The sequence below is a fragment of the Spea bombifrons genome, chromosome 2 (genome assembly GCF_027358695.1).
Source record: "Spea bombifrons isolate aSpeBom1 chromosome 2, aSpeBom1.2.pri, whole genome shotgun sequence".
Taxonomy (NCBI): Eukaryota; Metazoa; Chordata; class Amphibia; order Anura; family Pelobatidae; genus Spea; species Spea bombifrons.
The window spans coordinates 136,110,448-136,135,736 of NC_071088.1; the positions used below are offsets into that span (position 1 = coordinate 136,110,448).

Consider the following 25,289-nt stretch of genomic DNA (forward strand, 5'->3'; position numbering starts at 1 on the left):
TCCCCTTTTGTAGATAGGATAGGTGCCAAAGAAATGAATCAATGCTGAATGTATAAGTAGAGTAGGATTTATTAATAAAGGCTGCGTTTCAACCTTTAAAGGGTCTTCACAATTTTTGTTCCAGGTTCGGGATGTGGGCTAAGAAGGGAAGGGAACTCCTTCCCTGCGACATATATCTGCAGTCCCCACATGCGTATAGTGACCAGGCATAAATCATTAAAGCACCAGCATTCAAACATACATTTTATTATTATTTGAAAATATTTCATAACTGATTACTATCTGGTCACTTATTAGTGCCACGTTAGGTCAGTGATTAATGATAGGTCTCTCTGATAAATGTCAGTGGCCTAAACATATTGCTTAGAAGTGATCTACATTACAGCAATTACAGACATTCTTTTTTCTTTTACAATATTCATTAGATTTTTTTTTATTTTCACCAGTTTCTAGGGTAGCTGTTTTAGGCTGTTGCTTGTTGGTGGTAAGTTGTACTGAAAATGGAAAAGACATAGACATATGAGACATAAACATAGAGGGCAGAGAAAGCCTATTAGTACCGCATTTGCTCGATTATAAGACGACCTCCAAAATCTGAATATTAATTTAGAAAAAAAAGAAAAAGCCTGATTATAAGACGACCCTATAAGGAAAAAAAGTTTTTCTAGTAAATATTAATTCATGTGAACTATTTTTTCATATTTAATAAAAGCTATGATTGAGAAAAATATTTTTTTTTGTTTTTATTTCCTTTTATTTCCCAACCTGCCCCCAGTTATGCACATCTGCCCCCCAGTTATGCACATCTGCCCCCAGAAATGCCTTATACCCCTATATGCCAATCTGGTAACAGTGCAAAATAAATAAATCCATAAATAAATATTTAAAAAGCCCTTAATCCAATTGCACTACATCTAAATCTTATAAACCCTCTCATTCACTACCCTGAAGCATCACAAATAGTACTAAATACAAAAAAATTGTATGTGGGGAATGTCTGTATTCACGGGGTGTTGCAGAACATAAATTGGGCACTTGTTCATCAGTGGCACCTACCCTATAGAAGAAAATTACCGTATTGGCTCGAATATAGGCCGCCCCCGTATATAGGCCGCACCCTAAAAGTTTGGTGCTTTTTTAAAGAAAAAGTTTTTTTCTTTAAAAAAGCACCAAAAAAAACATGCTGCCACTCTGTCCCCCCCCGAGATATGCTGCCACTGTCCTCCCTCCCCGAGATATGCTACCACTGTCCTCCTCCCCCCCCGAGATATGCTGCCACTGTCCTCCTCCTCCCCCCCCGATATGCTACCACTGTCCTCCTCCTCCCCCCCCGATATGCTACCACTGTCCTCCTCCTCCCCCCCCGAGATATGCTGCCACTGTCCTCCTCTGCCCCCCCCTCCTCGACTTACCGGAGCAGACTCCCGGGTGTCTTGCGGGGCCGGCGAGGGACATCTACGCAATACGCGTATGCAACTTCCGGTACCGGAAGTTGCATACGCGTATTGCGTAGATGTCTCCCGCCGGCCCCGCAAGACACCCGGGAGTCTGCTCTGGTAAGTCGGGGGTGGGCAGAGGTAAAACGCTTAGATAACCTCCCGTGCCGGCACCCCCCCCCGTGGGAAGTGCTGGCAGGGGAGGCTGTCTGAGCGTATCGGCGAGTAGGATACGGGTCCCCTGCACCGCTGCGGGGGATCTGTATCCTAACCCCGCTGCCTGCCCGGCGCCCGGGACTGCATGTCCCGGGCGTCGGGCGCTAGACCCCGAATATAGGCCGCACCCCCACTTTAAAAACTTAAAGTGGGGGAAAAAAGTGTGGCCTATATTCGAGCCAATACGGTATATATAATTTAGAGTTTGTTTGTTTTTTTAACATACTAGTACTCACAATTATTATTTGTTGCATGTTTCTATTGTTTCAAACAAAAGCCCTGTTTTTTTTCTAAAAAAAAAAAAATACAGGATGTATTACTTTTCTGGGTACATCAAACAAAGAAAAGAGAAATCTTGATTAAACCAAAAAATGGCAAAAAAATTTACGATATGTATGGTGTAAAGCAGGGGTCCCCAACCACCGGTCTGTGGCTTATAAGCAACTGGGCTGCACAGCGGTTCCGGGCGCCGGGCAGATGTTTATCTTTTTTTTTCCATTTAGCCCTGCTGTGGGTAAGCAGCAGGGTGAGGATCCTGATCGCCCGCAGTGCTGCAGGGGACCTGGATCCTTCTCTCCAGCAGCCGTGGACGTCAGTGCAATGCAGACAACCCCGCTGCTGCCGCCACTTCAGCCTGGGCTCCTATGAAGGATCGCCGGTGTTACATGACCTTCCGGTGCTCCACCATAGAAGCCCGGCCAGCAGTGGAGGTTGTCTGAGCGCATTGCACATACTTGCAGGGGACCTGTGTCCTCCTCTCTGGCAGCCGGGGAAGCTCTGCACGATGTGCACAGACAACTTCCGCTGCTGCCGACACTTCTGCCAGGGCTTCTATGACGAGCAGCAGCAGAGGTTGTCTACGCGCATTGCACAGACGTGCATCAACTGCCCCCCTTAGGCACCAGGGAGTCTGGGGGTGCATTGGTAAGTTGGGGGGGTCAGAGCGGTATATCTAGGGAGGCATAAAACATATCTAGGGGGGGCAGAGTGGCATATCTAGAGGGGCAGAGTGTCATATCAGGGAAGCAGAGTGTCATATCAGGGGAGCATAAAGCATATCTGGGGGGAAGAGTGCTACAATTTTTTGTGCTTTTAATGGATGGAAAGACAACCAGGGAAGTTGAAAATATTTCATTACATTTAAAATGTAATAATAATAGAAGTAAAATGCACAATAAATGTAATGCACATGAATCAAACCCAAAACACCCTGCCCCCAATCCATGGAAAAATTGTCTTCCACAAAACCGGTCCCTGGTGCCAAAAAGGTTGGGGACCACTGGTGTAAAGGGTTAAACAGACATGCGATAGGCATAAAGCTAAATCGATTGGTTTTTACCTGACGTCAAATTCTATGTTTCTTTGTAAGATTGGGGGATATTACTTAGACCCTACTTACTTCTCTCTATCTCCATCCTCACATGGTGTGACACAGTGTGTTGCAAGTAACAATCACTATTTAGTTAATTGTATTATCCCAACATACACATGTGTTACAGGTGACAGAGAAGTAACCCTACTGGTTTAATGGATGTTCTATGTTCTCTAATATTTGTAATCAATTAAGTGCATATTGTTGAATATTGCAATTCATTAATGAGTCAAACTAGTAGGTTCATTATATAACAAAACTTTCCTCGTATAGGGTCTTTCTAATATTTACCTGGTGTTTGAAATTTGTTCTTTTTTCTCTTTTATAAGGCGCCGTATTCAAATTTAAATTCATGCTTTCCACAGCATGAGCCATAACATTTACCGCAAAATGCACTCGTGGAGAAACACCGGTAAATAAATCCATTCCAAGGTTACCCAAGCTTTCTTTTCCAGTACAGTTCTGTAAAGATATTCTGTAAAAAAAATTTAACATTTTATTTTTTAATGAACTTAAAGACAAACATTGGAGATATAGGGAATAAATATCTGCAAGTAGTCCATCATTCGGGAATTTGGAGGGTTTGATATCTTTAAAATAATTTTCGGGTCCAGAAAAAAATATAGGAAAGAGTTCAATACCCAAACTGCCATTAAATGTGCCAATATTAGCCAGAAACACTTCTTCCTTTGAAGCCCAGGAAGGGGGAAGAATTAGTGTCTTACTGTGAAAAATATCTTTTAAGACAAGCAGTGTGCTAATAGAAGCATATGTTAAGGGTCCACAAATCACAATAACTTGAGCAGAAGATTTTCTAACAATTTCACTGATGTGATGTAAATCGTTTTTGATGCCCTTGTTGCTATGTATTGTGTAGGCAACACAAATACCCTGATCATTGAGATATTTGGTTAAAATAAGACTCTGTTGATTTCCACCGTCATCATCCGATGTAAATATTCCAACCCAGGTCCAGCCAAAGTGTTTCAGAAGGTCGGCTATTATTAAGAAGTGGACGCGTTCATTCTGAAGTGCCCTGAAAAAGTGCGGGTAGACACGTCGATCACTTAATGAATAATCTGTGGCTCCATAGCTGATCTACAAAATATGAAAACATTATATCAATTGTAACTTCTGATAATCATACAATGCATTAAAGTATTTTTTCCTAGACTACATTGGAACAAGGATGGATATAGGGCTGAAACAACTAATCGATAAAATCGATAATCGATAATGAAAATCGTTGATAACGATTTTCATTATCGATTATCGATTTTATCGATTAGTCAAATCGATTTTTAAAAAGAGGTGTTTTCAGAGCAAATGCTCTGAAAAACTTCTCTCCTTATATAATCCGACCTCAAACAGAGATCGGATTATAACACTAGAATCCAGATCCCCCGCAACGCTGCAGGGGACCTGGATTCCCCTCACTGTCGGCCGGTGGGTGTCCGTGCGATGCGCACACACAACTTCCGCCTCTCCCCTCAACTTCCATACACCCCTCTGACTCCTCCCCCTCCCATACACCGCTCTGCCTCTCAGGTGAGTAACGGAGGCTGTCTGTGCGCATCGTGCAGACCACCACCGGCTGACAAAGAATCGAGGTCTCCTGCAGAGGATTGTCCTCTCTGTCAGCTGGTGGGGGTCTGCGCGATGTGCACAGACAGCCTCCGTTACTGCCCTTCACGTACGCTGAGGCTTCTATGAAGCTGCAGTGAAAGTGCCTGTCAGTAATGGAGGTTCACAAAACACCAGGGAGTCGGGAGAGAGGCATAGCAGTGTATGGGAGGGGGGAGGAGTCAGAGGGGTGTAGAGCCACCCTCCCATACACCACTCTGGCTCCTCGCCCTCCCATACGCCACTCTGTATGGGAGGGTCGAGGAGGCAGAGTGGTGTATGGGAGGGGGGAGGAGGCAGAGTGGTGTATGGGAGGGGGAGGAGGCAGAGTGGTGTATGGGAGGGGGAGGAGGCAGAGAGGTGTATGCGTGAGTTATAGTGGTGTATGGGGGGTATAATGAATTTCAGGGTAGCAGAGTGGTGTATGGGGGTGTAATGTATTTCAGGGAGGCAGAATGGCATATCTGGGGGAGTTAGAGTGGTGTATAGGGGGAGGTAGAGTGGTGTATGGGGGGTATAATGAATTTCAGAGGGTCATATCTGGGGGAGGCAGAGTGGTGAATCAGGGAGTATAATGAATTTCAGGATGGTGCAGGGCATTTATGGGGAGCGGAGTGGCATATCAGGGTACACAGAGGCATATAGGGAGGTATAAGGCATAAATGGGGGCAGTTGCATTTTTTATCCGATGAATCGATTAATCGAAAAAATAATCGGCCAACTAATCGATTATTAAAATAATCGTTAGTTGCAGCCCTAGATGGATATAACATTTATTTCTGCTACACACAGCATGTCCTCTCACTCGCCAGAATCTTTCCACCTATGAATATTGTCAAGGAATTACTTTTAATGCCCCCTATAAAAGAGAAATGTGTCTCTTATAGTGTGTTTCCTTTTTTTAAATATTTTTTTTAAATATTTTAATTCCGTGCTCGTGATTCGCTTCAAAGCGATCACGTACACGGAATTGAGGGGGAGTGGCTGCTACGGATCACTGGGGACACCCAGCGGTCAGTAGCAGTCACCCCTCGCGATGCCAGCGTTCATAGCGACGCTGGATCGTGCATCATTGATGACGTACCAGGTACCTCCCGGTCTTGAAGGGGTTAAGAGACACATTTTTATCTTTCTCAAATATATTGTAACTTTTGTACTCTCCTATGTTGTAATAGTATTACTATTATCATCTTCTGGTGGTGTTCTTTTTAAAAAAAATGTATATTCTGTGGTCTGTTTGCTGGGAAGTTGTCAGCTGCTTTACTTTAGAAAGTGTCCTGCTTTCCTGTTTTAGCTATTTGTTACCCTGTCTTTTTTGTGGAACTGACTACAAAATTTATTTCTACCTACCTCTGATTAACCCCTTAATGACAATACTGTTTCTTACTCGTAGTACATTTTGGGACAAAGGCTATTTTAACATTTTTCGGTGTTGCTGTTTAGCTGTAATCTTCTTCTTTCTCATTTTGTGCACCCACGCACATTACCGTATTTGCTCGATTATAAGACGACCCTGATTATAAGACGACCCCCCAAAAACTGAATATTAACTTAGGAAAAAAAGAAAAAGCCGACCCTAAAGGAAAAAAGTTTTACCAGTAAATGTTAATTCATGTAAACTTTTTTTAATAAAAGCTATGATTGAGAAAAATATTTTTTTTGTTTTTATTTCCTTGTATTTTCCAACCTGTCCCCCAGTTACGCACATCTGCCCCCAGGCTTCCCACGCCAATATGGCACTGTGGCCCATGATATGCCTTTTAACCCTCTATATGCCACTGTGCCCCATGGTATACCTTTTGACCCCCTATGTGCCACTCTGCCTCCAGAAATGCCTTATACCCCTATATCCCATTCTGGCATTTAGGGGGTTAAAATGCATATTATGGGGCAGAGTGGCATATAAGGAGGTATAAGGGATTCCAGGAGGCAGAGTGGCATTAAGGGAGTTAAAAGGCATTGTATAGAGCACTCTGCCTCCAGAAATGCCTTATACCCCTATATGCCACTCTGGCATTTAGGGGGTTAAAAGGCATATTATGGGGCAGAGTGGCATATAGGGGTATAAGGCATTCCAGAAATGCCCTATGCCCCCATTTAACACACACACACACATGCTTCCAATTTCCTGCTGTATTGCCGGGGCAGCGGGTTGACGTCTCCTTCCGCTGCAGCCGGAAGGAGGTGGAGTTGGCAGCGGGGGTTTGTCTGCGTCCGTCGCAAATACCTTCCCCGGCTGTCAGAGATCAGAGTTCCCCGCACCGGTGCGGGGAACTCTGATCTCTGACAGTCGGGGAAGGTCTACGCGACGGACGCAGACAACCCCCGCTGCTAGCCACACCTCCTTCCGGCTGCAGCGGACGTTGTCTACGCGAATCGCGTAGACGTCAACCTGCTGCCCCGGCAATACAGCAGGAAGCACCGGTAAGTGTGTGTTTGGGGGGGAGACAGGAGGATCCAGGTCCCCTGCAGAGTTGCGGGGAATCTGGATCTTAGTCTCATAATCAGACCTCTATTTGAGGTCTGATTAGAAGACGACCCCGATTAGAAGACGAGGGGTATTTTTCAGAGCATTTGCTCTGAAAAAAACCTCGTCTTATAATCGAGCAAATACGGTATATGTTGTTTTTTCAGGACAAACAGGGCTTTCTTTAGATACCATTATTTTTACCATATCATCTAATTTACTTAAAAAAAAATGATAAAATATGGTGATTTTTTGTTAAATAATGACTTTTTCTCACTTTGTTTGAAAAAGCGTTTACTCATCTGCAAAAACGAATGAAAAAATCTGCTAAATAGATTCTACTATTTGTCCTCAGTTTAGAAATACCCAATGTTTTTATGGTTTTTTTGCTTTTTTCTGCACGTTATAGGGCAATAAGTACCAGTAGTGTTTTGCTATTTCAAAACCATATTTCCCCCAAAGCTGTTCATTCTGCCCATGCGCTATTTCAGGTATTTTTGAAGCCGGCCAATGAAATTTATCCCATCAGACCATATATTTTTGAAAACTAGACAACCCAAGGTATTTCAAATGCTGGTATTTTAACCATTTCCATGCACTAATTCTACCACCAGCCTTTGTCAAACTTTATGGTTTACTCCCGGTATAAATGCACCACTCCTGGTATATGTCACTACCAAACAACACCCCAATATGTGTTCAGCAACATCTCCTGAGCGCAGTGATACCCCACATGGGTTTGTTGGGTTATTTGGGAGGTAAAAGGCCATCTTTGTGAGGTGTGTATTTTTTTGCCATTTAGACATCTGGTCAATCTGTGCCCACGTCCCGTATTTGGGACATCTTGGAAGCTGGCCAATTAAATTTACCCCATCAAATCATGCATTTTTTTAAAAAAAACTAGGCACCCTATGGGCATTTAAAATGTCAATATTTTAACTCTTTCCATGTGGGAATTTTTGTGAAGCTATAGCGCTAATTGTAGGACTTGCTCATAAAAAACATGTACGGGCTTTGTCGTTGTTGCATTGCACCGCAAGCCTGTACATTTTGAAGGGGTTAAAGTACCTTGATGGAAAAACAAAAATTTGCTATCCTAGCTTAAAGAGAACCAAACATGTAGTCACTATGCCCCTAAGCCTACCCTAAAAAGCAGACCAGAACCTGCATTTGCACTCCAATGTGATATCATCAGCAAAACAAATACTTTCTAAATCTTCTGTCTATGGTTTGCTTTTACATCAGTTGGTAAGGCAATGAATCTCTAATTCAGTGTCTCGGTAATTGCAATCTACAATTACAGCCACTAGAGAAAAGTACTGGTATTTAATTAGATTAGATTTGTATGGACTCACCTGTGTATGACCGTATATCCCGAGTATTTGCGCTATGGGCACAGTGGTGACTGAATAGTGATCTCCAATAAAACCAGCCACCTTCCCACGTTCAGAACAGGAATAATTAGGGATGGTCTTCCCAGGTCCAGATAAAATTTGTAAAACACTTTTTACCGCCTTCCTTGTATCTAAGCAAGAATCATAAAGATGGTATCCCAGCGTGATATTTGGTAAAATCTCTTTATTGTTATTAATTTGTTCAATGGTAAAAAGAAAGATGCGGACATGCGCGTACCAAAGGTAGAAAGGCCTATGGAAATAGACAGTTTGACATTTGTGCTAAATTAGTTTCACAGATTGATTAATAATCATAACCATCGGTAGTAAAGTGAGAGGTACCGCTGCCACTCTGTAGATTAGTGTATTTTATAAATGACTTCTAAAACCTGGAAAACAGCTTCTGTTTCTACGATGGGAAAGGGTGGCACAATTTGCATTCATTCTGGAGATATTTCACAAAATACATAGAATTTAACAGCAGATAAGGAACATTTGGCCCATATTTGTCATAGCATATTAAGACTTACCAGGGAGACTTATTATCAATCTGTTGGCTATAAGATAGGTCATCATAACTTACATTTCAGAATAAACCAGCTATGGGATAAAAAAGGTTGAAATGGATAATGACCTGGCATTCACAATACAAATCTGTTAAAATAGTTTCAGCCATACTAAATATTGGGTAATATATAGAAATTTAGCCGTAATCAAAGGACCTTCCCATCCTTACAGAACAATACTTAATTTGTGTGGGTGTGCAGAAAGAAATAGGAAAAAAGATAGTAAAGAACAGAAATGTAAAAGCTCATATGACATTTGAGATTAGAACTATACATGTGTTTTCTACGTTCCAAACTCATTCACTCATCCTGTAACTTCTAGTTTTCATATGTTTTTAATCCCCTTCATTTCTGTGCTGTTGCAGGGAAACCATCTCCAACTCTATAAAAAAAAAGCATTTTGCTTGGCAAGCAGTTTAATAATTTAGGAGATATTATCAATAGATCAGTGTCGCAGGGCCAGCATTATCTCATAGCTTTCCTTTTCTAAAATTCATTTTTTTAAAAAAAATAAAGGCTACCTGAGCACATCAACAAAAAATAGCAATAAGAAAAAGGGAAGAGATAAAGAACATTCATCTTGAGAAAAAGTAGTTACGATACCTTTGCCCATGATATAGACACAAACTGAGGCTTCAATACATTTACCTTGCTTATTTTAATCCGTAAATACACTTAAACATAAAAAATCCTTTCCAGTTTTCATTGCAAAATAAACTATGACTACTTTTATGTCATGTGACAATTCAACATTCCCTGAAAAAATCTGAATTACTGTTTATAGTTCATAGAATAATTATTACTGGCAACAATTTGGGTATTTAACAGTAATAGGAACAATGCTTTTAACTGCATGTAATCGTAAATGTAAAGAATCCGGAAGAGCTGAAAGGTCAGAACTTTTCATGCCCCCCCCCCTTTGTATTTCATGTTCCCTCCCGATATAGAAGCGCCAGCAGAACTTCTGAATAAGGACATCTCTGATCTCCTTGTGTTTCTCATCTGCTTACAGCACATCTAGAAGGGTATCTATTAACTGAATCCCAACAATTAGGTGTCCTAATAGGCTGCCTAGGTATGGCGGTGCCATGTCTAGCCACCAAAATCTGTATAACTGAATAATAATAAAAAAAAGATAGTAAAGATAACTTACGCCATACAGATCATGTGCTCCAGAGGTGCTTTTGTAAACTGAAAATCCTGCACAGCCGAATGTACAGTGAACACTCCTCCGATTATAACATCTCCATCTTGATAATATTCATAGTCGTCGAATGCTTGCCTTATTCGTAATTTACAGGCCGATTCTGAGTTTTTAGTTGCAGATTTGCAAGGTGTCAAACACAGACCAAACATAATCAGTAACACACTAAATGAATACAATCCGGTCATAGATTTAAATATTATTAATCTGGACAATGCAACATATCCTATAATAATACAGAATATCATGATGTGTGCAGGGTTCAGCTGCATGTTTCAGTACATGGTGAGATGCAGTCTGTGTCTCCTGTAAATGAATTACAAGCGACTCCGGTCCCCCTGTTTTATACACTAAAGCGTAATACATTTACCAGCATTCTGAATTAAGCTCATACGTCTGTGTGTTGGGAATCGCTATTCTGGCCTGTTCTCCAAATATCTAATGTGCACATGAGATAAATCACCAAGCGAATTCACAGCTAAATAAAAATGCACAATTATTCTGTACAGTTAAAAGTTCAGTGCAATTATCATAGTCATTTACAGTATATTGCAAATAGTAAAAATACAAATGAAAAATAAGAATTGAAATAAATATGTTTGGGTTGTCTGATTATTGGATATTAAAGAAGGTTTAAGACACAGAAATACATCAAATATATTCTATACATTAGAATAATTCAAGAATAATTAATGACTATTTAATGTGACTACAGCCATCATATGCACGTTTATGTATAAGATAGTTGACTAAATCATGACACAGTGTACTAAGGAACATGATTGTTATTATGTCCCGATATGTAAAACCATAGAATTCAAAGAGAGTTTACTTTCTTTTTCACACAACTGACCTTCTTTCAGTTCCAGCAGAAGGTCAATCAAAATAACCTTTCCCAGGCAGGACACCACCAACTGCCTCCAAAAAGAAGATATAGTGTCTGCTGGAAAAAAACATAAAGCGAAAATTTTACTGCCCAATCGGGGAGAGAATGTGCTCTGAGGCCCTGCCCTTTTTGCGAAAGTTCACCGGGAGGTCACAACGGAGAAGTGGGCGAAGAAACAAGGGGAAAAGGGGGCACAGACACAGAAGCAATCAGTAGGGAGATGTTCAGAGATCGTGAATGAGAGTGTAAGAGAACATGAATGAGAGTGTGAGTTTGAGAGAGCGTGAAAGAGCATGAGAGACTGAAAAAGGGTGAATGACAACAAATTTTGTTTCTGAATATAAAATAGCATCCAAAATGGCAAGAAACCAAATATGTTGTCCAAAAATGAAACAAAAATATTTGTCTGAATAGTTTTTGGTCCATTTTCATGTTTAATATACATTAACAGTAATGTCAAATACAACGCATACCTATCTGGTATATGCCTAGTTATCAGCCTTTTTGATCCTGTCACGATTTTCAGATTGTGGACTCCCAACCCAGGTCCAGGCAAAATATTTCAGAACCTTGCATATTATAAATAAATGCGCATAGTCATTTTGGATTATTAAGAAAAGGTAAGAGTAAGTAAAAAGTATTTGCAGTTTTGTAGTCTATAGACCGATAGCTCACCCACAACAAATACATTCAGTTTATATATTTTTTTCCTTGAAAAGTTACTAGGTCCATTGAAGTAGCATAGATTAATGGACAGGGCTCATGTATGAGTAAGCGTGAGTGCTGTTTGATTGCTTGTCGGTGTGGTGGGGGTGGAGTGTCCTCATGGGATAATTGGCGCCCTTTTGGTGACCTGTTGAACTTATGTATCTACCAACAACGTGGTCATGACGGGTGGCATGTCTTTGCCGGTCTGGGACTGTATGTTAGACAAGGCCCTGGGGAACGCAGGAGAGCTGGACCCAGGTAGCAGAGACGGTAGACAGGACTCACAAGATGGTAAACAGAAAGCAAGCCAAAAACCAAAGCCAAAATAGGGAAGTACGAGGTTGGGGCAGGCGGCAGTTAGTGTTGCAGTTGGCATGCCCATTGAGTTTAAGGCTGGCTGGTGATTAGTAATAGTTGGTCTGGAACTTTTATACTTAATGGGGGGGAGGTGATTACCATTGGTGGTAAAAGCCTGAAAAGGGGGCTGGCAAGGTTTCTGTACAGTATTGGGTTGCGTTAAGTTATTTAGCAATTAATGGTTTGAGGTGATAGTATATGAAAGTAATGTTTGGTAATAGGTTAATATAGTATGATGTTTGAATTAATAAAGCTGTGACCTGTTATCATACAACTGTGTCTGTGGATATTTGGGCTAGGCGGGGTTTGGTTTCTGGTGGGATGGAAAGTACTTAGAGCACGGGCCCTACTACCTTCGTACATGAAATATGTTGCACTTGCCAGTCTCCAAGTCAGCCTGTGACAGGAGGGTGGGTGTGAAAGAGTTAACTTAACAGGCTAGTCAAAGACTTCACCCCACCAAGTTATATTTCAGGCCTTTAACCCCTTCAGTTCTTTTTCTGCTAGTCTCTCTAGCTGTATGAACATATTGGTGGGGGAATTAATTTCTGTGTTTTCGTGTGTGAAAATGCTATCTAATCTCTGTGATCTCTGTTCTCTAGAGCTTGTATATTGGTTTCTAGAGTAAGCCATAAAGATACGTGAATTAGGAATGAGGAAGAAACAAATATATAAGAAAACGTGAAAAAGGACCTAAAATCACGTGTTATGCGTTAAGTGAATAAAAAGTGAAAAAAACAGTATGTTATTTCCCAAATAAGACTGCAGCTACCCACATAAAAACACTCTTCCTCAAAGTGTAGAAATACAGGCAAATAAAAAGAAATATGGGGCGCAGAAACATATACGGGAAAAGACGACTAAAATGAAATATAATAATATCTTTAATAGTAAATATAAATATAAAAAAAAGTGCTTTTTGCTGGCTATATTGATCCTTTGCCTATATATTGCACTTTGTTTACATATTGCATATCTAGTTTTATTTATATTTACTATTAAAGATATTATTATATTTCATTTTAGTCGTCTTTTCCCGTATATGTTTCTGCGCCCCATATTTCTTTTTATTTGCCTTTAACCCCTTCAGTCCCTGGTTTTTGGTACCTCAAGTCCTGGAGGAATTTACATATAGTACCCTATAGGGTAGTATTTTTTTATACTTATGGCTTAACGTGTTTGGGGGTTGTGAATGGGGGCAGGGGGGGTTATACCTTTTAGATTTTAGGGCAATGGGATGTAAGTTTTTTTTCTTTTTTTTATAAAAATTTTTATTTTATTTTATCAGTGCAGTATGGTTAGGGACCTCTTGAACATCTTATTAATTCAAGTGATGTCACAATGACATTACTTATCTCACTTTGTTTTTTAATTATTATTTATTGTATTATTTTAGAGATTTTTTTATTGTTGAAAAAAATTACTTTTTTTTTCTTTTGATTTGTATTCTCACTCTCCTCCCTGCAATCCTCCTGCACCGATCACACAGTGTCTGTGATCAGTGCCTCATTGGAGAGATCAGATATATAGAGTATCTAAGGATAAAACTGACTAATACTATTAAACAAATTATTCTAACCAACGTATCTGAACTGGGGGTAGACATTAAAAAATACTTTAATTTATGGGCCATTTATCTTAATTTATCCTGGTTGGGTCGAATAGCCGCGTTTAAAATGACAGCTTTCCCCAAATTATTATACATTTTTCGCATGATCCCTCTACATATATCTAAAGCTACTTTATTAAAGCATTGGCAGTGCCTCCACCTGACTGGGCATCTAGGACATGGATGGGTTTCCTAAGCAGGAACATAATAAATGACTACAACACACAGTAAAGCAATATGAGGATATATTAACGAATAAATGGCAGATAAAGTAATGCAGATAATACAGTGGCTGACTAAACACACCAAGATATGTCTATCGAGGCCCAACACCCTCCCAAACCACCTGCAGACCCCCGCTCAGACTTCACCCTAATGGCTGATGGGTGCCAGCTGGTGCACAGACGTGTTTAAGGTAATCCACATGTTTAAAACACATATTACTGCAGACAGAAGGATGAGTAACTCTGTATTACTGTCTGTAATAGACAGGATGCCCTATCAGCGTGACAGGACAGAGTAGACTCCTTACCACTTTTTAGCTGCATAGGCCTAAGGTAACCTCCAGGGTCTGTCAGCCATTTTCCGTGTCTGGTTCCTGCTCCCTCAGCTTTCACTCTGAGGGTGCAGCCGGCAGCACACACTGGATTCACACTGAAATCACACTGAATCCACAGCACAGAGGAAAGCTGTGGCGGAACTTAACTGCTGCAGCGTGTCAATCTCCTTCTGTGTCCCACACTGCTGCAGCTCTGGGGTCTCCCCTTAGGATTAATTGGTCACATGACCGCTCAGCCAATGGCTCAGATGCCAAAGTTCAAAAGTCCCTGAGGTGCAGGAAAAATCTGTGGGGCTATATATATATATATATATATATATATATATACCGTATTGGCCTGATTATAGGCCACACCCTATAATCCATTAGTGGAATGGTAAAACAGTACTTTATCTAATGAACAAGAATAAATGTATTGTAAAAGTTTTTGTATTTATTATACAGTTAGTCCTGCTATTGACAGGATATGTTATATACAAACAGAAATTTTGAAAACCAATAGCCATTTTAAGGTCCACCCTTCGTAATGCACCTTACTTATTGATATGCCACTCTGCCCCCCAGATATGCCACTCTACCCCCCGACATACCAGCGTTTCCCCAGACTTGTCCCCGACGCTCCACCATAGAAGCCCCAGCGGAAGCGTCGGCAGCAGCGGAGGTTCACCGGCTGCAAGAGAGGGGGATCAAAGCCCCCTGCAGGAGATCCTACTCTATGGCAGCCGAGAGTGTCTTCACGATGCGCTCAGACATCCTCCGCTGCTGCTGTCCGGTACTTCCACTGGGGCTTCTATGGTGGAGCACCGGAAGGTCATGCCACCCACGCACTCAGTGGTAGAAGCCCAGGTGGCAGTGCAGTCAGCAGCGGGGGTTGTCTGCATCGTGCAAACATCCACCGTTTGCCAGAGAGGAGGATCAAGGTCCCCTGCAGCGCCTACAAATGACAGAAAAAGATATACCTGCCAGGCACCCGGAACTTCACGTCCCTGGCATTGGGCGATTCGAATTGCACATCCCTGCACTAAAGCCCGATTATAGGTCGTACCCCCACTGGCTACATCCAGCTACATGTCACAAAGCTCACATCATCTCAAACTGGTTTCTTGAACATGACAAGAGTTCACTGTACTCCAATGGCCTCCACAGTCACCCGATCTCAATCCAATAGAGCATCTTTGGGATGTGGTGGAACGGGAGATTCGCATCATGGATATGCATCTGACAAATCTGTAGTAACTGCGTGACGCCATCATGTCCATAGGGACCAAAATATCTGAGGAATGTTTCCAGCACCTTGTAGAAAGTATGCCACGAAGAATGCAGGCAGTTTTGAAGGCAAAAGGGGGTCCAACCCAGTACTAGTAAGGTGTATCTAATAAAGTGGCCAGTGAGGCATCCCCACTTAAATCCATACACACATTTACCCACTGACAGCCACAAACACAGATATCTGCTGAGGGCACTGTAAATGTGGCTGGGGATTGCTCAATGCAGGGGTCACGTATACTTGCTGCACTGCCCTTGCAGATTAGGAGCAGACTATCAGAGTTAGTGCAATCTTCCCTTCTTCTGACTGTAATGTGACTTTTTGCGATACGTCCACATGACACATGCACAGGGCATGGGAGGAGCACAACACGATGCAGATCACATAGTGAATGAATAGTGTGACCGAAAATGATGTGTGAGTTGCAATCCTCTCAGGTGTTGTTTTAGGCTCAAGGGGCAGCTACTTTTGGCCCAGGGCCAGCCCAAGACATTGTGCTGCCTGGGTCTAAGGATGAAATGCTGTCCCCACATACATTTTTTTATATTAAATATGTCAGCCTCAAAGTCATGCAAATAGATTAAATCTAACAGCATTTTGGATTATCTCATCTCTCTTCTTTCTCCATTTCTCTTTATCTCCCCCCTTCTCATTTTCTCTCCTTTTACTCCCCATCTTTCAGAATCACTCTCTCTTTATCCTTGTGTTACTTTATAAATTTACTTATAAATCTACATCTATCGTCTTTCTTTTTATCTTTACCTTTCCCCCCATCTCTCCTTCTAATTATCGCCTCAGTTTTTTCCCTTCTCTCCCCTTATTCATTATCTCTCATTTCTCCCCATATTTTACCTTTCTTAGGTTTTGTGGTGGATGCGTGAGATCATTTCTTACAGACCTCTGTTTCAGTGTTCCATAGCTGTGCGTGCGGCTTCAGTGCTGAGATTTGACATCATATCCCGGCACTCAGCATCAATAGCCAGCAAGTTTTGTGAGGAAGCGGTGAAATAGAGGAGTGACGTGCTCCCGTTATTTTGGGCTGATTAAAGAGAGATCCATGATCTCCCCAACCAGCCCTGCTCCTCCACAGGCTGGCAGTTCAGTCCACTTCCAGGGAGAACTGGCAGGGTGATACCTGTGATTGCTGTCCCTATCAAAATACCGCCTGGGTCTCATAGACCTAGCAGACCCATGTATGGACCGGCTCTGTTTCCGCCCCCAGGACGGAATGGACTCAGGGGAACTGCTGCTATTGCCCCCACGTTAAAGACAGACCCTGAACATGGGCAATGGAGAAAAAATACTTTAATTATGCTGAATGCTGTGAAGTAATTCTAGTCTCTATACAATAAGGTATCTATAAACATTTAGATTGATGCATGCGTCTGTGTATAATTTCATTTAGTGTATTTTTTCCAATTCATATTGATGTCTTCAAGAATAGCTCTTTTAATCAGAAAATTATAACATGGGATTCCAGAAGCAGCATATATGTTGGCAGGAAACTGTTAATCAGTAATCTTTAACATACATGTCTTACTATTCATTTCTGGCCTAAAAAGGATTATGTAACATTTAGGGAAAAATATACAGCTCAAAAGTCCCGCATTTGAGGTTAATATGGCAAAGATCTCCACAGCCACCATGTATTTCCCTTTGGTGCTCAGATACACCGGGATCATTGCAATCCAAGCACTGCAGAACACCAGCATGCTGAAGGTGATGTACTTGGCTTCATTAAAACTGTCAGGTAATGACCTGGCTAAAAAAGCTATAATAAAACTCATAGCCGCCAGGATCCCCAAATAGCCCAGGACAGAGTAAAAGGCAGTAACTGAGCCTTCGTTACACTGAATGATGATCTTTCCCTGATAAGAGTGCATGTCCTGCTCCTGAAAGGGAGGTGAAATAATCAACCAAATTATATTAATTAGAACTTGAATAAATGAGCAGAACACGACTATAGAAATTGGCAGTTTGACTCCGATACATTTATTCCACTTGCTGCCAGGTCGGGTGGCTTTAAAAGCAATACAGACCATGATAGTCTTGGCCAACACAGAAGACACAGCTACGGAGAAGATGATTCCAAAGGAGGTTTGACGGAGTATGCAGGTTATATCCACTGGCCGTCCAAGGAACAGAAACACACAGAGGAAGCTCAGCATTATGGAAACAAGGAGGATGAAGCTGAGGTTCCTGTTATTAGCTTTAACAATATAGTTATCCCAGTGTAAAATAAACAATCTCAGTACTGCCAGAGTAATTAAGCAAAAGAGAACTGAGACAGATGCCATTATTGCAGTCAAGGTATCATCTGTATAGGATAGAAATTCCACCACTTTGGGAATACATCGATCCTTTTTCTCATTTGGCCATTCATCTACTGGGCATTTTAAACAATTGTCACTGTCTGTAAAAAGTGAAACAAATTATCTATATTGCAGGCAATATATTGTTAGTAATAGAGATAATAGTCTTTTGTAGGTTAATATTTTAATATTCCAATGATTGAGTACTCAGTGCAGGTCTAACATACCAGTAACATTTGATATTTCTCCTTCTGAACAATAAACACAGTCGTAGCAGCAGGAGTGTATTCCAAATAGCTGGACTTTCCGCTGACCAGGTAAACAATTATTTGAGCATTGAGATCGGGGAATCTAACAGACAAATATGAATTCATTAACGTACATCTTTGTGTCTTTGTTACAGACCAAACTGTTCCAGTTTTGTTAAGGCTGATTCAGATTGATTCAGAAGATTCACAGCGAGGGTTATGGGGGGAGGAGTGATTCTGGTATTTCATTTGGAAAACAAAATGTATTTACCACAACAACAAAAAGTTTATTAGTTCTGATTCTTTAGGGTGAGGAGCACAGGGGACATTTTTATAGGGATCAAAAGTCAAAAAATTCTAAAACAGAAGGAGAGGTTATGGATGGAATGAGTGTAATATTGAAATGGAATTAGACATACTACATACACTACATTAATCATTTCTAAATTTCTGACCTCGTTGTTGTTGGTCTTCCATCTTATCTCATGTGTGTTAACAGCAAGCCTCTGACCACTTGGATACCATGGCGTATACAGGCCTACATGACTGTCATTTCTTACTGAATCAGATGTGAATTTCAGATTTGTAAGCATGTAAGGGAGAACATATTCACCATTTTGATCAAAAACAGGCACTGGCTTGTCCGAGCCCCGTACATAATCTGTATTCTTGATATAATGATGTATCTTTTAAAGGAAGTAGAAGATGTATTAAGATAATTACATAATAATATAATCATTCTATGTAAAAATGTATAATAAATGAAATTGTAAACAGCTGTGACCATTTTTGTGAATGGGCTGCAGTCATTGGGAATTGTAGCGTTCAAGAAAACTGGGCTCAGAAACAAGCAAAATTTTAACTTGTTTGCCCATAACAGCATCACTCTAAACATATGTGCAATATTTTTTGATTTTCACATAAACTTATTGTATGAAAATACACAAAAAGGCACACTTCCAGTCACCAGAAGATATTGTGTGTCTGAATACTAGTAATGATTTAGTTTGAAAATAATCCTATTCGTTAAAATTGCGAGTTGGCAAAAATTTAAGCCTGCAGCATCAACTAAACCTTGAAAACTAGATGCTCCCCTTTTGTAGATAGGATAGGTGCCAAAGAAATTAATCAATGCTGAATGTTTAAGTAGAGTAGGTGTAACGTTCACCCTTCGCTGTATGGACTTGTTGAAACTTGGTGCTACTCAATTCATGTTTCCAGCCACTAGTGACCGCTCTTGCCACTCAGAACCACTCTGACTGATTATCAGGTCCAGCTGCAGTTGATTACATGATCAAGACAACCTTTATAAACCTGCCCAGCCCTGCAGTCTGGGCCTTGACATTAATGGTTGAGGACTTCCTGCTTTGTTTCCTGATTTGTTCCTGCTTTGTTTCCTGATTTGTTCCTGAGTTGCGGCCAGCGCCCCACTAAGTGGACTCCCCAAGTCAGTGCCCTGCAAGTGGGCAACCTGCCGTGTGCCCTGCAAGTGGGCAACCTGCCGTGTTCCTGAGTTGCGGCCAGCGCCCCACTAAGTGGACTCCCAAACAGAGTGCCCTGCAAGTGGGCTTCCTGCCGCGTGTGCCCTGCAAGTGGGCTTCCTGCCGTGTGTGCCCCAACCAGAGGGCTTCCTGCCGTGTGTGCCCCAACCAGAGGGCTTCCTGCCGTGTGTGCCCCAACCAGAGGGCTTCCTGCCGTGTGTGCCCCAACCAGAGGGCTTCCTGCCGTGTGTGCCCCAACCAGAGGGCTTCCTGTTGTGTGTGCCCCAACCAGAGGGCTTCCTGCCGTGTGTGCCCCAACCAGAGGGCTTCCTGCCGTGTGTGCCCCAACCAGAGGGCTTCCTGCCGTGTGTGCCCCAACCAGAGGGCTTCCTGCCGTGTGTGCCCCAACCAGAGGGCTTCCTGCCAAGTGACTTTCTTTGGATATATATTGTTGTACCATCATATGCAATACAACTCTAAATCCGCATCTTCTGTCTTTGACTTATTTCCTGCGCCTGTCTGTACCAACCCCAAGCCATCATGCATCGTGGGGTACAGACAGAGCCCCTCGTATCCCCTGCACCTGGGCTCCTATCAGACCTGCTCCCCCGGTTCGTGACAGTATGATTTATTAATAAAGGCTGCGTTTCAACCTTTGAAGGGTCTTCTCAATTTCTGTTCCAGGTTCGTTATGTGGGCTAAGAAGGGAAGGGAACTCCTTCACTGCGACATATATCTGCAGTCCCCACATGCTTATAGTGACCAGGCATAAATCATCAAAACACTAGCATTTTATTATTATTTTAAAATATTTCATAACTGATTGCTATCTGGTCATTTATTAGTGCCACGTTAGGTCAGTGATTAATGATAGGTCTCTCTGATAAATGTCAGTGGCCTAAACATATTGCTTACAGCAATTACAGACATTCCCGGAAGAAAAATGGCCGCCGCCGCACCGATCATCAAAGATTGCGGCGGTGCCCGGCTAAAACAGCTTAGGAAGCAATCGGAATCCCGACCTAAGCATAAACTGTGTTGCTGACATGCCTCGATATTGAGGCATATCAGTAACACTACCCCCCTACGCCGATCGCCTTGTGATTGCTCCGAAGAGCAACCACAAGTGCCATGCTGTAAATGACGTTGCCGTCATTCACACGCATTAACAATAAAAAACTGAATGAGTTCACAGAGGGTCTGTCCAGACCCTCTTGAGAACTCTCGAGCTCCTCCTGCAGGTTGAATGCAGGTACTGCATCCAACCATGCAAGGTCAATGGAGCCCAGCTCACTAATCAGAGTGATTAGTAAAAAAAAAAAAAAAAATTCTTCAAAAATATAAAAAAAACACGTAAAAAAATATGGTAGCATGTAAAAAAAAACCCCACTGTCACCAAAAAAAAAGTTTTTAATAAGCAAGTCCTAAAATTCTTTCTCTTTACAAAAAATCCAGCATGGAAAGAGTTAAAATATTGGCATTACAAATGCCCATAGGTGTCTCGTATTAAAAAATTCATGAGTTGATGGGGTAAATTGAATTGGCCGGGTTCAAAGGTGTCCCAAATATGGGACATGGGGGCAGTAGGACCAGATGTCTAAATGGCATAAAAATACACACCTCACAAAGGCGGCCTTTTACTTCCCAAATAACCCTACAAACTCATGCATGTGGGGTATCACTGCGCTCAGGAGATGTTACTGAACACATATTGGGGTGTTGTTTGACAGGGACATATACCAGGAGCGGTAAATTTATACCTGAAGTACAAGATGTGTTAAAAAAATACAAAAAAAATATACTACCATAAAGTTTCACAAAGGCTGGTGGTAAAATTAGTGCATGGAAAGGGTTAAAGTACCAGCATTTCAAATACCTTGGGGTGTCTAGTTTGTAAAAATATATGATTTGATGGGGTAAATTGCATTGGCCGGCTTCAAAGATACCCAAAATGGCACATGGGGGGAAGAATTACCAGATTTGGAAAAAAAGGTTTTGAAATAGCAAAACGCTACCTGTACTTATTGCCCCATAACGTGCAGAAAAAAGCAAAAAAACATAAAAACATTGGGTATTTCTAAACTCAGGACAAATAGTAGAATCTATTTAGCAGGTTTTTTCATTAGTTTTTGCAGATGAGTAATAGTTTTTTGTTTAAAAAGTTAGAAAAAGTAATTTTTTTACAGAAAATACGCATATTTTATCATTTTGTTATAGTAAATTAGATGATATGATAAAATTAATGGTATCTAAAGAAAGCCCTGTTTGTCCTGAAAAAAACCCACAGAAAATCACAGCTAAACAGCAACACTAAAAAATGTTAAAAGAGCCATTGTCCCACAATATACTACGAGTAAGAACCCTATTGTCCTTAAGGGGTTAATAAAAGCTATGATTGAGAAAAATATTTTTTTGTTTTTATTTCCCAACCTGCCCCCAGTTATGCACATCTGCCCCCAGAAATGCCTTATACCCCTATATGTCACTGCCTCTGTGATATGCCTTTTACCCTCCTATATGCCACTCTGCCACATGAAATGCCTTATACCCCTATATGCCACTCTGGCATATAGGGGGTTAAAAGGCATATCATGGGACAGAGTAGCCGGTCTTGCTTCTGGAGTGTCCCCTGTCACAGAGAGATCAATGATCTCCCCAACCAGCTCTGCTTCCCCGTGGAAGCAGGCTATCCCGGCAGTGGGTGGGCTACCCCGGAGCAGAGGAGGCGCCCCCCATGCTGAGGGCACGCTAGGCTGGGAAAGGTATGCTCGTAGACAACCTCCACTGCTGCCCGTGCTTTCGCCGGCGCTCGGTGATAGACGTCCGGTGAAAGTGCCAGCAGCAGCTGAGGTTACCAGACAGGAGGATCCAGGTCCCCTGCAGCGCTGCGGGGGATCTGGATCATAGTCTCATAGTCAGACCTCTATTTGAGGTCTGATTAGAAGACGACCTCAATTAGAAGACGAGGGCTATTTTTCAGAGCACTTCCTCTGAAAAAAAACTCGTCTTATAATCGAGCAAATACGGCATTTTGTGGTGTCTGAAAACAAGACAAGTTTTTAGTTACTTTGTTTAAATGGCTACATCCAAGAGGTCACAGTCTAATACTAAAACGTTGTGCATCGACTTCCCCCACTAGGCATCAGGGAGTCTGGGGGTGCACTGGTAAGTTGGGGGGTCAGAGTGGTATATCTAGGGGGGCATAAAGCATATCTGGGGGGGCAGAGTGGCATATCTAGAGGGGCAGAGTGTCATATCAGGGGAGCAGTGTGTCATATCAGGGGAGCATAAAGCATATCTGGGGCCATAGTGCCACAATTTTATGTGCTTTTAATGGATGGAAAGACAACCAGGGAAGTTGCAAATATATTTCATTACATTTTAAATTTAATAATAATAGAAGTAAAAACACCCTGCCCCCAATCCGTGGAAAAATTGTCTTCCACAAAACCGGTCCCTGGTGCCAAAAAGGTTGGGGACCACTGGTGTAAAGGGTTAAACAGACATGCGATAGGCATAAAGCTATATCGATTGATTTTTACCTGACGTCAAATTCTATGTTTCTTTGTAAGATTGGGGGATATTACTTAGGCCCTACTTACTTCTCTATATCTCCATCCTCACATGGTGTGACACAGTGTGTTGCAAGTAACAATTCACTATTTAGTTAATTGTATTATCCCAACATACACATGTGTTACAGGTGACAGAGAAGTAACCCTACTGGTTTTATGGATGTTCCATGTTCTCTAATATTTGTACTCAATTAAGTGCATATTGTTGAATATTGCGATTGACGGCGTCCAACAAATAGGTTCATTGTATAACAAAAATTTCCTCATATAGTGCCATTCTAATATTTACCTGGTGTTTGAAATTTGTTCTTTTTTCTCTTTTATAAGGCGCCGTATTCAAATTTAAATTCATGCTTTCCACAGCATGAGCCATAAGATTTACCGCAAAATGCACTCGTGGAGAAACACCGGTAAATAAATCCATTCTAAGTTTACCCAATGTTTTTTTCTCAGTACAGTTCTGTAAAGATATTCTGTAAAAAAAACTTAATATTTTATTTTTCAATGAACTTAAAGACAAACATTTGAAATATAGGGAATAAATATCTGCAAGTAGTCCATCGTTTGGGAATTTGGAGGGTTTGATATCTTCGAAATAATTTTTGGTTCCAAGAAACAATATAGGAGAGTGTTCAATACCCAAACTGCCATTAAATGTGCCGATATTAGCCAGAAACACTTCTTCCTTTGAAGCCCAGGAAGGGGGAAGAATTAGTGTCTTACTGTGAAAAACATCTTTTAAGACAAGCAGTGTGCTAATAGAAGCATATGTTAAGGCGCCACAAATCACAATAACTTGAGCAGAAGATTTTCTAACAATTTCACTGATGTGATGTAAATCGTTTTTGATGCCCTTGTTGCTATGTATTGTGTAGGCAACACAAATACCCTGATCATTGAGATATTTGGTTAAAATAAGACTCTGTTGATTTCCACCGTCATCATCCGATGTAAATATTCCAACCCAGGTCCAGCCAAAGTGTTTCAGAAGGTCGGATATTATTAAGAAATGGACGCGTTCATTCTGAAGTGCCCTGAAAAAGTGCGGGTAGACACGTCGATCACTTAATGAATAATCTGTGGCTCCATAGCTGATCTACAAAATATGAAAACATTATATCATTTGTAACTTCTGATAATCATACAATGCATTAAAGTATTTTTTTTCCTAGACTACATTTGGAACAAAGATGGGTATAACATTTATTTCTGCTAAACACAGAATGTCCTCTCACTCGCCAGAATCTTCCCACCTATGAATATTGTCAAGGAATTACTTTTAATGCACCCCCATACAAGAGAAATGTGTCTCTTATAGTGTGTTTCTTTATTAAGCACACATTCTCCTGAACTGAGAATGTGTGTAAGGGTAGGCATCCTTAAGGACTATATCATCTAGGGTTTTAAAAAAACTTGTCACTTCATGCACTTGGAGGACTAAGAGGAGAGGTCACTCATAACCCGTGCATCTCTTGGTTAATAGGTGTTAGGGTCTGCATACCGGACCCCAAAGAAGTCACTCACCTGAGTACCCGCTGTCCGCGTACTAGATCCAGCATCAAGCCTCCAGCTTCCTCCTTTGACTACGCTGCCTTCCATAATCCTGACCTTGGGTACTAAACGGCTCTCCCTGATTTCTTGTGTACCAACTCTGGCTATTGATCTTGGACAACGCTTATTTCCGTGCACCTGACCCCGGCTACGTGTACTGGACTACGCTGGTTTCCATGACCTTGACCCCGGCTACGTGTACTGGACTACGCTGCATTTAGTAGATCTGACTCTGTTTATGCTTTTTGACCTTTAGGGTTATCCTGCATACCGGACTCCTCCATCTCCCATTCCTGACAATAGGGTACCACTGTTTTTTAACATTTAACTTTTCAGACTATTTTTATTGTGGAGGGTGTTTTTTTTTTTTTTTTTTTTTTACAAAATCTTATATATTTTTTTAAACATTGCAGAAACTGAAAGAGGGTAAGAGGCACGTGATGTAGCAATGGGTCAAG

At 41.4% G+C, this 25,289-nt stretch overlaps 2 protein-coding genes across 2 annotated transcripts; both read right to left on the bottom strand.

The window, feature by feature from the left end:
• Positions 1-342: 342 nt before the first annotated feature.
• LOC128473904 (vomeronasal type-2 receptor 1-like) lies at positions 343-10,430 on the bottom strand. The gene is made up of 4 exons (XM_053456127.1): positions 10,228-10,430; positions 8,470-8,761; positions 3,316-4,122; positions 343-494 (listed from the first exon to the last, which is right to left on the bottom strand). Exons 1-4 carry the CDS (start codon positions 10,428-10,430, stop codon positions 450-452), a joined length of 1,347 nt encoding a protein of 448 aa, XP_053312102.1. The 3' UTR covers positions 343-449.
• A 6,526-nt stretch (positions 10,431-16,956) lies between these two features.
• LOC128474322 (vomeronasal type-2 receptor 26-like) lies at positions 16,957-24,367 on the bottom strand. The gene is made up of 4 exons (XM_053456631.1): positions 23,570-24,367; positions 18,838-18,910; positions 18,204-18,327; positions 16,957-18,077 (listed from the first exon to the last, which is right to left on the bottom strand). The coding sequence occupies exons 2-4, from the start codon at positions 18,880-18,882 to the stop codon at positions 17,173-17,175; spliced, it is 1,074 nt and encodes a 357-aa protein (XP_053312606.1). The 5' UTR covers positions 18,883-18,910; positions 23,570-24,367; the 3' UTR covers positions 16,957-17,172.
• Between the last annotated feature and the right edge of the window lie 922 nt (positions 24,368-25,289).

Bases quoted from the DNA above. Each gene is read 5' to 3' on its own strand.
- LOC128473904 (XM_053456127.1), bottom strand. From the start codon at position 10,430: ATGTTTGGTCTGTGTTTGACACCTTGCAAATCTGCAACTAAAAACTCA. The intron at 4,123-8,469 runs GTGAGTCCATAC...CATATTTTGTAG, and splicing joins GGATATACGGTCATACACAG to ATCAGCTATGGAGCCACAGA. The intron at 495-3,315 runs GTAAATATTAGA...TTCCATTTTCAG, and splicing joins GAACAAATTTCAAACACCAG to TACAACTTACCACCAACAAG.
- LOC128474322 (XM_053456631.1), bottom strand. From the start codon at position 18,882: ATGTACGGGGCTCGGACAAGCCAGTGCCTGTTTTTGATCAAAATG. The intron at 18,328-18,837 runs GTGAATATGTTC...TTTGTCTGTTAG, and splicing joins GCCTGTTTTTGATCAAAATG to ATTCCCCGATCTCAATGCTC. The intron at 18,078-18,203 runs GTATGTTAGACC...CACTTTTTACAG, and splicing joins AGAAATATCAAATGTTACTG to ACAGTGACAATTGTTTAAAA.